We start from the raw sequence: 15,983 nt of genomic DNA, 5'->3' as shown, positions 1-15,983 counted from the left end.
GGCACCATTCCTTTTTCACATGCTTTGTCTGGTTTGAATTGATTGCTTATTTTTCTTTGATCTGATAAGTGCCGTTCTCTTTCTTATAGGTGTTTACGTCACTCTAAGCTGAAAATGCATTACTGTACTGTGTCATGCGTTCATTTGTCGCATTCTGAGTGTTTACGGCCTGTTGGCTCTTTAGTACATTACATTCTGCACAGAAATTAGAGTCATCTTAGATTTAAAAATCTAGTCAATTGCCGTGCTTCATTTCTGACTGTATCACTATCAGGCATAAGAATAATACAAATATAAACATGACATTATATGTATATTCTTCCGCATTTGCTGTTGTCTCACTCTAGTTTCGTAGTTCACTAGGCACACAGGATTTAAATGAGATAGCAGCAAACACGAAAGAACACATGGAAAAATGTTTATATTCGTATTATTCTTATGGTGAGAGAATACTGCATGTGATTCACAATTCATAAAAGTTCCTATTAGCAACCACCTCTTCTCACAGGTAGGAAAAAATTCAGAACATAGAGTTGGCCACATTGACAAACATCCCAAACAGTCTTGCCAGTCAGATTTTCGTAGTACATTGAAATGCCTCTTTAATTTATTTACTGACGCAGAGGTTTTGGCGCCAGTATTTATCTTTGTGCCTGCAAAGCATGCCTACGTAGCGCTACATATATTCGACGGCAGATGTTAGTTGTGGCGGCACCTACCAACATTTCTCAGAACTTCCACTTACTTTGCACTCGATTCTAAGCCGCAGGCTGTTTCCTGGATTACAAAAACTGGAAAAAAAGTGTGGCTTAGATTCGAGTAAATACGGTATACGTGGAATAGACCTGGAGACACCTAAAGGTTTCAGATTGATTATATAATGGTTATACAGAGATTTAGGAACCAGGTTTTAAATTGTACGACATTTCCAGGGGCCGACGTGGACTCTGACTACAATTTATTGATTATGAACTGTAGATTAAAACTTAAGAAACTGCAAAAAGGTGACATTTTAAGAAGGTGGGACTTAAGTAAACTGAAAGAACCAGAGGTTGTAGAGAATTTCAGAGAGAGCGTTAGGGAACGATTGACAAGAATGGAGGAAAGAAATATAGTAGAAGAAGAATGGGTAGCTTTGAGAGACGAAATAGTGAAGGCACCAGAGGGCTAGTAGAAATCCTTGAGTAACAGAAGAGATATGACATTTAATCAGCAAGGAATGAAGCAGGTGAAAAGGAGTAAGAGAGAGAGAGAGAGAGAGAGAGAGAGAGAGAGAGAGAGAGAGAGAGAGAGAGAGAGAGTGCAAAATGGCTAGGCAGGAATGGCTAGAGGACAAATGTAAGGATGTTTAAGTGTATATCACAAGGGGTACGACAGATACTGCCTACAGGAAAATTGAAGAGATCTTTGGAAAAAAGAGAACCACCTATATGAATATCAAGAGCTCAGATAAAAAACCAGCCCTAAGCAAAGAAGAGAAAGCAGAAATGTGGAAAGAGTATATACAGGGTCTATACAATGGTGATGTACTTGAGGCCAATATTATGCAAATGGAAGGGGACATAGAGGAAGATGAGAAGGGATATATAATACTGGATGAAAAACGTGACAAAGAACTGAAAGACTTAAGTCAAAACAAGACCCTGGCAGTAAAGCTACTGATAGCCTTGGAAGAGCCAGCTATGACAAAACTCTTCCACCTGGTGGGCAAGATGTATAAGACATCAGACACTTCAAGACGAATGTGATAACCCAACTCCAAAGAAAGCAGGTGACAACAGGTGTGAAAATAACTGAACTATCAGTTCAATAAGTCATAGCTGCAAAATAATAACACAAATCCTTTACAGAAAAATGGAAAAACTGGTAGAAACTGACCTAGGGGAAGATCAGTTTGGATTCCGCAGTAATGTAGAAACACGCAAGGCAATACTGACCCTATGACTTTTCATAGAAGATAGGTTAGGGAAAGGCAACCCAACATTTATAGCGTTTGTAGATTTAGAGAAAGCTTTTGAAAATGTTGACTGGAATACTCTCTGAAATTCTAAAGGTGGCAGGGGCAAAATACAGGTAACAAAAGGCTATTTACAATTTGTACAGAAACCACATGGCAGTTGTTAAGTGTCAAGGGGCACGAAAGGGAAGCAGTGGTTGATAAAGGAAGGAGACAGGGTTGTAGCCTATTCCTGATGTTATTCACTCTATGTATTGTGCAAGCAGTAAAGGAAACAAAAGAAAAATTTGGAGTAGGAATTAAAGTCCAGGGGGAAGAAATAAAAGCCTCGAGGTTTGCGATGACATTGTAATTTTGTCAGAGCCAGCAAAAGACTTGGAAGAGCAGTTGAACAGAATGGACAGGATTGTGAAAGGAGGATATAAGATGAACATCAACAAAAGCAAAATGATGATAATGGAATGTAGTCGAATTAAATCACATGATACTGAGGGAACCAGATTAGGAAATGAGACACCTTAAAGTAGTAAACGAGTTTTCCTACTTGGGAAGCAGAACAACTGATGACTGTTGAAGTAGAGAGGATATAAAATGTAGACTGGCGATGTCAAGGAAAGTGTTCTGAAGAGAAATCTGTTAACATCAAGAACAGATTTGTCAGGATGTCTTTTCTGAAAGTAAATAAAAATGCCATGTGACTAGGGCCTCCCGTCGGGTAGACCGTTCGCCAGGTTCAAGTCTTTCGATTTGACGCCACTTCAGCAACTTGCACATCAATGGGGATGAAATGATGATGATTAGGGCAACACAACACCCAGTTCCTGAGCGAGAAAATCTCCGAGCCAACAGGGAATCAAACCTGGGCCCTTAGGATTTTTCTGGAAGTATTTGTATGGAGTATAGCCATGTATCGTCGTGAAACATGGACGATAAATAGTTTAGACAAGAAGAGAATAGAAGTTTTCAAATGTGGTGTTACATAACAATGCTGAAGATTAGATGGGTAGACCATGTAACTAACAAGGAGGTACTGAACAGAATTGGGAGAAGATAAATTTGTGATACAACCTGACCAAAAGAAGGGATTGGCTGGTAGGACACATCCTGAGGCACCAAGAGATCACCAATGTAGTGCTGGGGGGAAGCATGTGAGGTAAAAATTGGAGAGGGAGATAAAGAATGAATACAGTAGGCAGATTCAGAGAGATGTAGGTTGCTGTAATTTCTCAGATATGAAGAGGGTTGCACAGGATAGAGCAGCATGGAGAGCTGCATCAAACCAGTCTTTTGAGTGAAGATGATGACGACTACAACAACAAGCCTACTACTACCACTACTACTCATATTACGAGATAACTGGAAAAGCAAGTAAAATATAGCTAGAGTGCAAAAGTTAGGGATATTTTATTTCTGTTGCACTTACCTGTTTAGTCACAGGTACCATTTCGACATTTTTATTTCGTTCTCTCTGTTCTATTTTCAGTGTAAGGTACAATGTCCTTATGGGGAAATAAACTGCCTGAGGGAACATTCGACCAATCTGGAAATGAATTAATTAATTAAATGTAACACAATATTTGTCACAACAACTTTCACACATAGCACAGCCTACACGTAACAACTGTAAATAAATAAATAAATAAATGATGCAAAGAATTAAAAGGAACAATATTTCAATTATTTTAAAAACTTAGGCAATTATCACTTCATATAATAGAAAAGGAAATGTCACATTTATGAGGAGGAGCACACTAATTATTTCTGTGAACAGAGAGCTGTTACACTATTAATAAAATTACCATATTTACCCAATTACAAGACAAGGGTTTTTCTCAAATCTGTCCTTCAAAAAATACAGGGTCACCTTACATTCACAGATTAAACTACTGCTACTGAAGTCACTGTGTTTACATAGTGCAACTGATTAGGCAAAGGTTTTATATTCCAAAGCAGCACTTCCTGCCAATTTACCACAACGAACTGTACCAAAAATAGCATTTTGGAGAGATTTTTAATGCCATCTACTGCTGGAACTGCATACTTTTGTAACATGCAATTATAAATAAGAAAATGTTTAAATACAGCATATGTTACCTTCACAAGAAATTAAATCAAGATGGCAGGTACACGATTTGCTTCTGTTAGCCTATCACACAACACCAAACATGATCATGACTTCCAATAATATCATATAGATGATTACGCATGCATTATGAATAAAATAAGAATAGTTTATGTCTAATATTCAAGGTATTTTAAACCTTGTCTTTGCAGCTACAAGAAAACATATTTTGTCACCAAATCCATTTCATTTTACTGAAATAATAATAATAATAACAGGATACCCCAGTCAGAATTAGAAAACATCAAACAACAAGTACAACAAATACTGGAACAAAATAATGTGCAATTAGAAGAAGAAGAAAATAAGTAATGGACTCAAACATCCCAGAGAAAACAAACAAAGAACAAAATGCATCAATTAAACAATCAGAGGAAAATGAAATCTTAAGACATCCACCAGCACAAGTACAAATAGAACATGAAGTGACACACATGTTAGATATAGAAGAAAAATTTCAGTTGACATATATAGAATACAAAGACACAAATACAGACATTAGACCATTCTTGCATAGACCACCAAATAACCCAAAAGTCGAAACAACAATAAAAACTATCAACACAATCATACACAACAAAATAAATGAAAACACAACTATGGAAGAGTTACAACTACTGGTTTATGTAGGAGCACTCACTACACTAAATATACACACTAGGCAGAGATCAGAAACAACCAACACACAGAAGAAACCCACAAAACCAGCATGGCAACACAGGCTACAGATCAGAATAGAAAAACTGAGAAAAAACATCGGACAGCTAACACAATTTATAAGAAATGAAATATCAGACAAAAAACGAAAAAGGTTAGGTAAAATCTCACAACAAGAAGCAATAGAGCAATTAGATGAAAAGAAGCAGAAATGACAAGCATTGGCCAAACGACTTAGAAGATACAAAAAAAGTGAAAATAGAAGGAAACAAAACCAAACATTCAACACAAACCAAAAGAAATTTTACCAAACAATAGATAACACACACATAAAAATAGACAATCCACCAAACATAACAGACATGGAACACTTCTGGAGCAACATATGGTCAAACCCGGTACAACATAACAGGCATGCACAGTGAATACAAGCAGAAACAGACTCATGCAAGATGATACCACAAATGCCTGAAGTGATAATTTTGCAACATGAAGTCACCCGAGCTATTAATTCTACTCACAATTGGAAAGCCCCTGGAAAAGATAAAATAGCAAATTTCTGGCTAAAGAATTTCACCTCAACACATTCACATCTAACTAAATTATTTAACAGTTACATTGCAGACCCATACATATTCCCTGATACACTTACACATGGAATAACTTATCTGAAACCTAAAGATCAAGCAGACATAGCAAACCCAGCTAAATATCGCCCCATAACATGCCTACCAACAATCCACAAAATATTAACTTCAGTCATTACACAGAAATTAATGACACATACAACACAGAACAAAATTATAAATGAAGAACAAAAAGGCTGCTGCAAAGGAGCACGAGGATGTAAAGAGCAACTGATAATAGATGCAGAGGTGACATATCAAGCTAAAACTAAACAAAGGTCGCTACACTACGCATACATTGATTACCAAAAAGCTTTTGATAGTGTACCCCACTCATGGTTACTACAGATATTGGAAATATACAAAGTAGATCCTAAATTGATACAGTTTCTAAACATAGTAATGAAAAACTGGAAAATCACACTTAATATCCAAACAAATTCAGATAATATCACATCACAGCCAATACAGATTAAGCGTGGAATATACCAAGGAGACTCATTAAGTCCTTTCTGGTTCTGCTTTGCTCTGAACCCACTATCCAACATGCTAAATAATACAAATTATGGATACAATATTACTGGAATATACCAACACAAAATCACACATTTGCTATACATGGATGATCTAAAACTACTGGCAGCAACAAATCAACAACTCAACCAATTACTAAAGATAACAGAAGTATTCAGCAATGATATAAATATGGCTTTTGGAACAGACAAATGTAAGAAAAATAGCATAGTCAAGGGAAAACACACTAAACAAGAAGATTACATATTGGATTACCACAGCGACTGCATAGAAACGATGGAAAAAACAGATGCCTATAAATAGCTAGGATACAGACAAAAAATAGGAATAGATAATACAAATATTAAAGAAGAACTAAAAGAAAAATATAGACAAAGACTAACAAAAATACTAAAAACAGAATTGACAGCAAGAAACAAGACAAAAGCTATAAATGCTTATGCTATACCAATATTGACCTACTCATTTGGAGTAGTGAAATGGAGTAACACAGACCTAGAAGCACTAAATACACTTACACGTTCACAATGCCAAAAATATAGAATACATCACATACATTCAGCAACAGAAAGATTTACATTAAGCAGAAAGGAAGGAGGAAGGGGAGTCATCGACATAAAAAACCTACATTATGGACAGGTAGACAATTTAAGAAAATTCTTTCTAGAACGAGCAGAAACTAGCAAAATACACAAAGCAATCACTCATATAAACACATTGGCTACACCACTGCAATTTCATAACCACTTCTACAACCCTTTAGATCACATAACATCAACAGATACGAAGAAAGTAAATTGGAAGGGGAAGGCACTACATGGCAAGCACCCATATCATCTAACACAGCCACACATCGATCAAGACGCATCCAACACATGGCTAAGAAAAGGCAATATATACAGTGAGACGGAAGGAGTCATGATTGCAATACAGGATCAAACAATAAACACCAGATATTACAGCAAGCATATTATTAAAGATCCCAATACCACAACAGATAAATGGAGACTTTGCAAACAACAAATAGAAACAGTAGATCACATCACAAGCGGATGTACAATACTAGCAAATACAGAATACCCCAGAAGACATGACAATGTAGCAAAAATAATACATCAACAGCTTGCCATACAACATAAACTTATAAAACAACACGTTCCCACATACAAGTATGCACCACAAAATGTACTGGAGAATGACGAATACAAATTATACTGGAACAGAACCATTATAACAGATAAAACACCACCACATAACAAACCTGACATCATACTCACCAATAAAAAGAAGAAATTAACACAACTAATCGAAATATCCATACCCAATACAACAAATATACAAAAGAAAACAGGAGAAAAAATTGAAAAATACATCCAACTGGCTGGGGAAGTCAAGGACATGTGGCATCATCAGGATAAAGTTGACATTATACCAATTATACTATCAACTACAGGAGTCATACCACACAATATCCACCAGTACATCAATGCAATACAGCTACATCCTAACTTATATATACAACTACAGAAATCTGTAATTATTGATACATGTTCAATTACCCGAAAGTTCCTAAATGCAATATAACATATACCGTACAGTTAAAAAGAAGTGACGCTTGATCAAGGTCCACGTCACTTTCCATTTTTAACCAGACTTAACGTCTGAGAAAGTAAAGAAATAATAATAATAATAATAAAATCATCAGTGGTCTGTAATGAGAAATTTGAAATGTAGCTTACTTTCTAGATCAGAAAACAGTTTGTTACAAAAATGTTGATTTCATGTATGACAATTTATGACTGATTTTCATTCACATCGTGAAATGCCATTTGCTTGCATGTTTTCAAGGCAGTCCTTCTTTGGCACTGTTGATTCCTAGTGGCAAACACAGAAGTACCTCAAAAACGTCCAAGCACGCAGTTTTCTGATGTGAACTAAAACCGGACAACAAATACCACAAGTAAAATCAACATTTTTTGTTATGAATTGTTTTATGATCTAGAAAGCCAGCCAAATTGTAAATATCTTTCATTACACACCACCAATTATGTTTTACTTCAATTTTTCAAAAAATGCATTTGGCGACAAAATGTGTACTTTCTTGTAGTTGCAATATTTATAAAGCAACTACGGACAATATGATCACACAAAGTTAGTATAACAAACTAAAATATAAACAGCATTGTAAAGGAAAGCTATGGCTTCACAAATTGTAGTAAGGTAGGAACCTAATTTCACAGCTCAGGCTGTCAAAAATATTTGGCGGTTTATTTCTGACAATGTTGCGGTTTACATTGTTCATGTGGGCCCTTAAACTGCCACTGTAGTAAGAGCACTGTTGATTTTTCGAAGTTGGTTACAGTGTTAATCCAAAGTTGTACGATTTCTGCCAATTCCACTATAGGAAGCTGACAGGACATTGTATACCTGTCATTTATGCTTATATTGGCAGTGCTGTAAGAACTGTAAATTGTAGGAATCAATAGAGGATGCAAACTACAGCTGTGACTCAGCTAAGAAACATGGACCTACAAGTTCACAGCTCCCAACTGGTTCAAACAGACAACACAATGCTAACTTTAAATTAACGATGATTCATGAAGCCGAGGCCACAAACAATTGAGCAGAAGGATGAAAATTTGTTGTCGTAGATATGAATGTTCGCAGGTGGCATCAAGACAAAGAATAAATTAATGATTATCAGTTCTACGTGCCAAACTTTGACGGGAAAAACATAGGGAAAATTTCATGATTTGGAGCAGCAGGTTGTCCAATATGTGCAAGAGAAACATAATGAAGTCTTTCCGATTACTTGAGAAGTTATCCTAATGAATGTACTGGACACACAGAAGAATTTGCCAACTGCGTGTGTCATAGAATTCAAAGCAAGTAATGGTTAGTGCACGAGGATGAAAAAGAGGGCAAGACTTAACATTATGACGCATAACTACACTCACTCAGTGGCTTCCCATGGCAAATGTAGGAAACTACTTACATGTCAGCTTCATGTGGTCAATCTTAGGAAATTGCATGACTACTTGCTAAGTCATATGGGCAATACTGATCAGACCTACTTATTTTGATACGCCTCCAAATGCTAGTGACCTATAATGAGTTCTAGAAATGAAATGAAATGAAATGAAATGAAATGACCATATGGTATTATTCGCCAGGTGGCCTCAGCTGGAAATGGCCAAAATAACAGTAATGATGGGTGCACTGGAAGAGGGAAGCAAGCATCCCCTCAATATGTGATTCTTTGCAGAAAAACGATATCAAAAGAAAAACTGCCTCCAGCGCAGATGAAAAGGGATGGATGATTACCTGAAGCTGGATTGGTCAAAGGTTGTTTCGACCAGAATACCAAGTTCTTTGCTTAAAAAAAGGAAAATGGTTGTGCTGGGTCCTTTCATGAAATTAAGAATCTGACAGCAAAGAACAACATAGATCTGGTAATAATTTCTGGTTGCACGAGCTCACAACTTCAAGTATTAAATGGACACTATATTGTGGCAGTTTTAGGTGGAGAGTGTTTTGAACTACGGTAGTGCACGATACCAAAAGAAGTCGGGCATTAACTATCACTGCCAACCACAGCAAATAACTGCCCTGTGTCCACTACCAAATGCTTTGTGTTGCGGATTGCGTGTTCTCTTTTTCTTATTATGTAAATGGACCACAAGTAGAGGTGGTAAAGAGAAGGACTCCAGTTCGGAGAGAAGGGACCGCACGCGAACCGCAATTGTTAGCCGCGATCTGGGCCGCCGATGCGGGAGATGGACTGCCGCGGGCGGGAAAAGGAGACGGTAATTCGGATGCTCAGGGGAACTATGAATGTCTGCTGCGTAACTGGCGAGCAGTAGTGCACGTGTGATGTGCAGTGGAGGGACACCAGCTCCACCAGTACGCTAGTCACTGGACTCGTCCTAAAAGCTCCTGTCGCTAATCGAGCCCCACAATGGTGCACAGGGTCGAGTAAGTGCAATGCTCAAGGCGCTGCCGAACCATAAGCCACACTTCCATAGTCAATTCGGGATTGGACAAAGGCTCTGTAGAGCTGCAGCAGTGTACAGCAAACTGTACTCAAATTGGTGTTGCTCAGGCAACAGAGGATATTGAGGTGCTGCCAGCACTTCTGTTTAAGCTGACGAAGATGAGGGTGCCAAGTCAATCGAGCAACGAAAGCCGGTCCTAGGAATTGATAGGTCTCCACTGCAGTGAGTGGATCGTCATTAAGGTAAAGTGTGGGTTCCGGATGAACGGTACGACACTGACAGAAGTGCATGATACACGACTTTGCAGCTGAAAACTGGAAGCCGTGGGCTAGAGCCCATGACTGCGCCTTGTGGGTAGCTCCGTGGAGACGCCGCTCAGCAACAACAGTACTGGAGCAGCAGTACGAAATGCAGAAGTCGTCTGCATACAAAGTAGGTGAGACAGAAAGCCCAACAGCTTCTGCCAGACGGTTAATGGCCACTAAAAATAGAAAGACACTCAATACAAAGCCCGGCGGGACTCCATTCTCCTGGATATGGATGGAACTAGGGGGGGGGCCACCAACTTCGACACAGAAAGTACAGAGCGACAGGAAGTTTTGAATAAAAATGAGGAGTGGTCCCCGGAGACCCCACTCATACAATGTGGCAAGGATATGATGTCACCAAGTCGTGTCGTATGCTTTACGTAAGTCAAAAAAGACGGCAAACAGGTGTTGCCATCTAGAAAACGCTGTCTGGATGGCAGACTTGTTGGACACAAGTTTATCAGTGGTAGAGCGACCTTGGCGGAAACCGCCCTGACATGGAGCCAGCAAGCCACATGACTCCAGAACCCAACCCAACTGCCTACATACCATACATTCCAGCAGCTTACAAAGAACGTTAGTGAGGCTGATGGGCCGATAGCTATCCACATCAACCGGGTTTTTAAAAAGGTTTGAGCACCGGAATGATGGTGCTCTCCCGCCACTGCGATGGAAAGACGCCATCGCACCAGATCCAGTTGAAGATGACGAGAAGATGTCTATTCTAGTCAGATGAGAGATGTTTAATCATCTGGCTGTGGATGCCATCAGGCCCAGGAGCTGTGTCGGGGCAATGTGCAAGGGCACTGAGGAGCCGTTTAAAGGCTATGAGGTGCTCCAGGGAAGGGTGCCGCTTATGCCAATGTAGAGTTTGCCAACGCTCCTTAATTGCTTCAGCGACTTCCGACGACCACCACGGGACTGCCTCATGCCTCGGGCACCCTAAAGAGCGAGGGATTGCATTTTCTGCCGCAGAAATAATTGTGCTAGTCACCTGCTCAACCATCACATCGATGTTACTGTGTGGGGGAGATTCAGCGGTGACAGCAGAGGTGAAAGTTCCCCAGTCCGCCTTGTTCAAAGCCCATCTGGGCAGGCGTCCGGGTGCCTGACACTGGGGCAGTGACAGGAAGATGGGGAAGTCATCACTACCACACTGGTCATCGTGAGCTCTCCAGTGGATAGATGGGAGAAGTCCTGGGCTGCAAATTGATAAATCAATGGCCGAGTAACTACCACGAGCCACACTGAAATGCGGCCCCAGTATTTAAGAGGCAGAGGTTGAATTGTGACAGTTAAGTTTCGATATCTCTGCCTTGGCCAGTAAGCATGGTACCACCCCACAAGGGGTTATGGGCATAAAAGTCTCCCACAAGTAGGAAAGGTTTAGGGGGTTGATCAATCAGTGCATCTAATACATTCAGGGGTGCTGCACCATCTGGAGGAAGATATAAATTGCAGACAGTTATTTCCTGTGTCATCCTTATTCTGACAGCCACAGCTTCAAGAAGGTTTGAAGGGGCACGTGTTCACTACAGACCGAGTTTAGGACATAAACGCAAACTCCACCTGGCACTCGATTACAGTCACTACGGTTACTGTAATATCCTCTATAACCGTGCGGGGAGGGGGGGGGGGGGGGGGGGGGGGGCAGGAGTCCGCGTTGCTGGGAACCAGGTTTCCTGGAAGACAATGCAGATAGCAGGTATAAAGCTTAGCAGTTGCCGTAGCTCAGCCAGGCGGTGGAAAAAACCACCGCAGTTCCACTAGAGGATGGCATCGAGAGACTGGGAAGGCATAGAACATTCAATGAGGCAGTTTATGCCTCAGAGTCACCTGCTGCACCCGATTTATTGCCTGAGCACTCTATATCCATTGTGTCTGAGGGTCTGGCGAGATCTAGGTCCTCAGCGGACGCCAAAATCTCCACCCCATCCTTAGCCACAGAGCTTGCAGGTAGAGGTGGTGTGGGTGCCACCACAGTTTCCTTGGTCTTGAGGGTTTTATTTTTGGGTTTCTCTCGCTGCTCCTTGGGTTTACCTGGCTGTGTGGACTTCACTGGCTCAGTCTCCGGGACTGAGCATGAGCGTGAAGCCCTACAAACAGCTGCTTTTGGGCTCTTCAGCCACTGGCAGGTGTCGTCTTTCCCACTAAAAGAAACCTGCTAAGGGGGTGACCCAAGGGACCCCTTCCCAGCGAGAGAAGCCGAAGAAGACTTATGCTTCTCCGGCTTAGAGGTGGGGACAGACATCCCCGATGGTTGGGGGGGTGTTGCTCCCGAAGTAGGTGGTGCAGGAGCAACATTGAGGAAAATGCCCCCACCATCTAGGGGGCAGGTGCAGTCTTCCAGCTCTGAGAGGTGACGTGGGTTGGCGGAGCTGATGGTGCCAGAACTGTTGTAGCGGCGGCGTAAGACGATGTCATACGCACAGAATGCAGGCATTCAAATTTTCACTTAGCCTCAGTGTAGGTCAGTCTGTCCAGGGTCTTGTACTCCACGATTTTCCTTTCTTTCTGGAGAAACCCACAGTCAGGCGAGCAAGGCGAATGGTGTTCTCCACAGCTGACACAGATGGGAGGCATGGCACATGGAGTATTGTGACTCTATTATGAAAGGGTTCAGAAAGTGCTGCATATCCAATGCTATGGGTGGTTCACAAATTATGGGACTATGGGAGGAAGAAATGGCAGTAGGCTTAAAAATGAAGATGAATTGAAGACAATTAAAAATACTGATATGGCGAAAATAGTACGGAAAAAAGGAATTGAAAATAAAAATTGAGATAAATTATTTCTCTCTGTTTATTTTCTTTCTCCTTTTATTATCAAAATGTAGACAACCAGCGAATGAGCTATGTTTAGAATATTATACATTAATTTTTAGGCACATACTTTGAATCAATAAAACAGTTTCTACTTATGATTAGTCAGATTATGTTAAAAATAAACTTTTCCCACTGAGTCTGTTTAACAAGGGTTGGGGTGGCCTCATCTTATATTCAGGTAAACACAGTTCTGTCAACGTCAGTAGCAAAACATATCACAGCAAAATCTATGGTACAAATAAACCAAAACATTGAGATATATTTGTAAAACTAAGAATATTTTCCACAAATGAGGGTACATTCTCCTTATCATAAGCAGTATATTGTCAGTTGTTCACACATGATAGGGCCTTGAGATTACAACTGAACAATAATGAATAGGAGTGCCTACTTACCAACTGTCGAAACACGCACAGCGGGAGCACAAATGGAAAAAAAAAAAAAACCTTTCAGAACTTCTTACAGTGGCTGCTTAATCAGAAGAAAAAGGAAGATAGCAAATAGGAGAAGGTTAAGGAAAGTGGTAAGAAAAAGATGCTCCGAACCCTGCATAAGGAGATTCAATCACCTGATGCAGGGTTCAGACAACTAACAGATGCCTAAATGATTTTGATTTCACTAATGTACCAGCATTAAGTTGGCATTGCAACAGCTATCAACATTATGCATAATGATGAATATGGAGACAGTCTTTTCAATAAATGTTATGAGTTCAATATTCCTGAAAAAGGGAAAAATGCAACCTAACTTACTATTGGGCAAACCTAATAGACTTTTACTGCAAAGAAAATTTCTGTGTAAGTGACAAGAGAGTATGTACTGGCAACACATAGAGCAAACACTGTGAGACAATAGTAGTTATCTCACTGTGTGTTCTACCAAGTGTCCAATCTGTATTCTCCCTGCTGGGACCATAGGCAGAGAGGACTTGCTAAACAACAAGTGGTTGTTCTCATTACCGATTTCTACATATTTTTCTTCCTGCCACGAATTTTTCCTGTATTTAGTTTACTCCCTCTTTTTGGGTCATTTATAATGTACTTCCCTCATCCCTAACTAGCCTACTATGCTCTCTGCCACTTTAAAATTGTTAGGTTTTTAAATCTTCTGTCATACTACCAGGGCTAATTTCCCAATCATCTAGTACAATTTGTCTCCTGTGACCAGGTGTCTTGGTTGACATTTTATGGACTTAAGCCTCAAATCCTTTCCTATCTGCTGCTCCTGGCACTGAAAACTAACCAGATTTATACATTCAGTGCATTTATATCTGGTGACTAGGTTTTCTCTAGCAACATTATAAATAAGAATATTCTCTGAAAGGAATGCTAATCCAGTGCTCACTAAATTAAATGTTCTGAAAGAATTTTCACCAGGTTTATACAATATACTCATTGTCAGAAAAAAGGCTAAGTACCTGTAAGCAACAATTTTATGTAGATGCTATTCCATACATTTAGGCGACTTCAGTACATATGTAAAATTATTATGTCACCCTGTAACCATGTTATCAGGTCTCTCAGGTTATGTAATGCGCACACAATCTGTCAAGACGGTTAAAGTGGATTAGGAATGACCACCCAGTGTGCTTTACACCACTGGAGGGAGACAGGCACCAGCTGGGCCATTGAACTGCCATCCAATGAGCAACTTGCCATTAAATCCACAAAACAGACAGCTTCTTTTGGAGTGGAGTAATTCACAGAAATAATGGAATGCCAAATAGTAGTACCACATCATTTTCATTGACGAATATCAGTTTTGTACCCCTGGGATTATCGCTATCAGTGCAGGTGTATGGCACCTTCAAGGTAAGAGGACCCACTGTGAGTTTACAAGCCCTGCCGCTCACGACATGGCCTGAGTGAAACAGCACACAGCAAGGTGGATCTTCAGAAGCGCGGCCAGGATTTAGCACCAAGACAGGTGGCCACATGTAATGGATGGAACTTCACAAACAAGTTCTGGTTCCTGCAGCAGTTCCAAGTACAGTTGGAACTGTCACTTTGCAGCTGTAGAATATTACTTGCAAATATTACACGGAAAAACACTACACCTCCATAATAAGTGCCAATATCAAATTGTGTATAGACAATGATAATAAAAACACTTATGACACACTTGTATATATGTAAATAGTTACTTGTATTTTGTTCAATGGCACCATCTTACTTTTTTATTAATGTTTACTCTAATATGCACATAAGGGTGTTTTTTCAGGTCGAAAAGTGATCAGTATGGAAAGGTGCTCATATCAATATGTCTAATAGAAAGAAGAACAAATTATTTCCAACTGTGGTCATTTATTATAACGAATTATCATTACAAGCTACGACCATGACTAGCGCAATCTGGTTTCCGAGGTGTTAATCATACGTCGCTGCTGCATCTCGTGGTCTTTATTACCTTCAGTCAGTCACAAGCAGTCAGCCTGTTTGCAAGGGCAGTTGTTGGTGAGAACAAGTAGTTTTTAGGAGGAGATGAACTTCATGTATGCTTTCACAACTGGAGAATCTTACTCTGGCTTGAGCATTCGTTTACTTCATGATGAACTTAAGCAGACAAGGAAGCAGCACCACTGATGAACTTGTACAATAACACATAGGCGGGACTTGGGACTTTGGTTTGCTTGCAACATACCTGATTTAACTGAGCATCCAGGCAAATATTATTCACTATTTCACAGAATCTCAACTGCATTTGGCTACAATTTCAATCCTTAAATTTAATGTGAAACCCTACATACATTTAATAATTTTGTGTAAGGCTACCATACGTCTTCTGGAGTTATTAGTGAAAATACAGTTTTCAGTCGTCCCCATTGTGCAGAATAAATTATTTAGTATTTTGTTTCCATTGAATTTCTTATTTTATTCAACTTATTTTACTGTTCACTGATCACTGCAACAGATTTCTATATCTACATATTTACTCTGTAAGCCACCATACGATGTATGGT

The 15,983-nt window shown here is 39.8% G+C and overlaps 1 protein-coding gene across 1 annotated transcript in view; it reads right to left on the bottom strand.

Moving 5' to 3' along the window:
- LOC126419578 (transformation/transcription domain-associated protein) overlaps positions 1-15,983 on the bottom strand; it is a 435,226-nt gene that overhangs the window by 100,997 nt on the left and 318,246 nt on the right. The window contains exon 56 of the mRNA XM_050086768.1: positions 3,381-3,497. Within this exon, the coding sequence (XP_049942725.1) occupies positions 3,381-3,497 (117 nt within the window). The remainder of the gene's footprint in view (positions 1-3,380; positions 3,498-15,983) is intronic.

This window comes from Schistocerca serialis, chromosome 1 (assembly GCF_023864345.2).
Source record: "Schistocerca serialis cubense isolate TAMUIC-IGC-003099 chromosome 1, iqSchSeri2.2, whole genome shotgun sequence".
Classification (NCBI taxonomy): domain Eukaryota; kingdom Metazoa; phylum Arthropoda; class Insecta; order Orthoptera; family Acrididae; genus Schistocerca; species Schistocerca serialis.
Note: the sequence above shows the minus strand (reverse complement) of the source record. Positions and strands in the feature narration are given on the sequence as shown.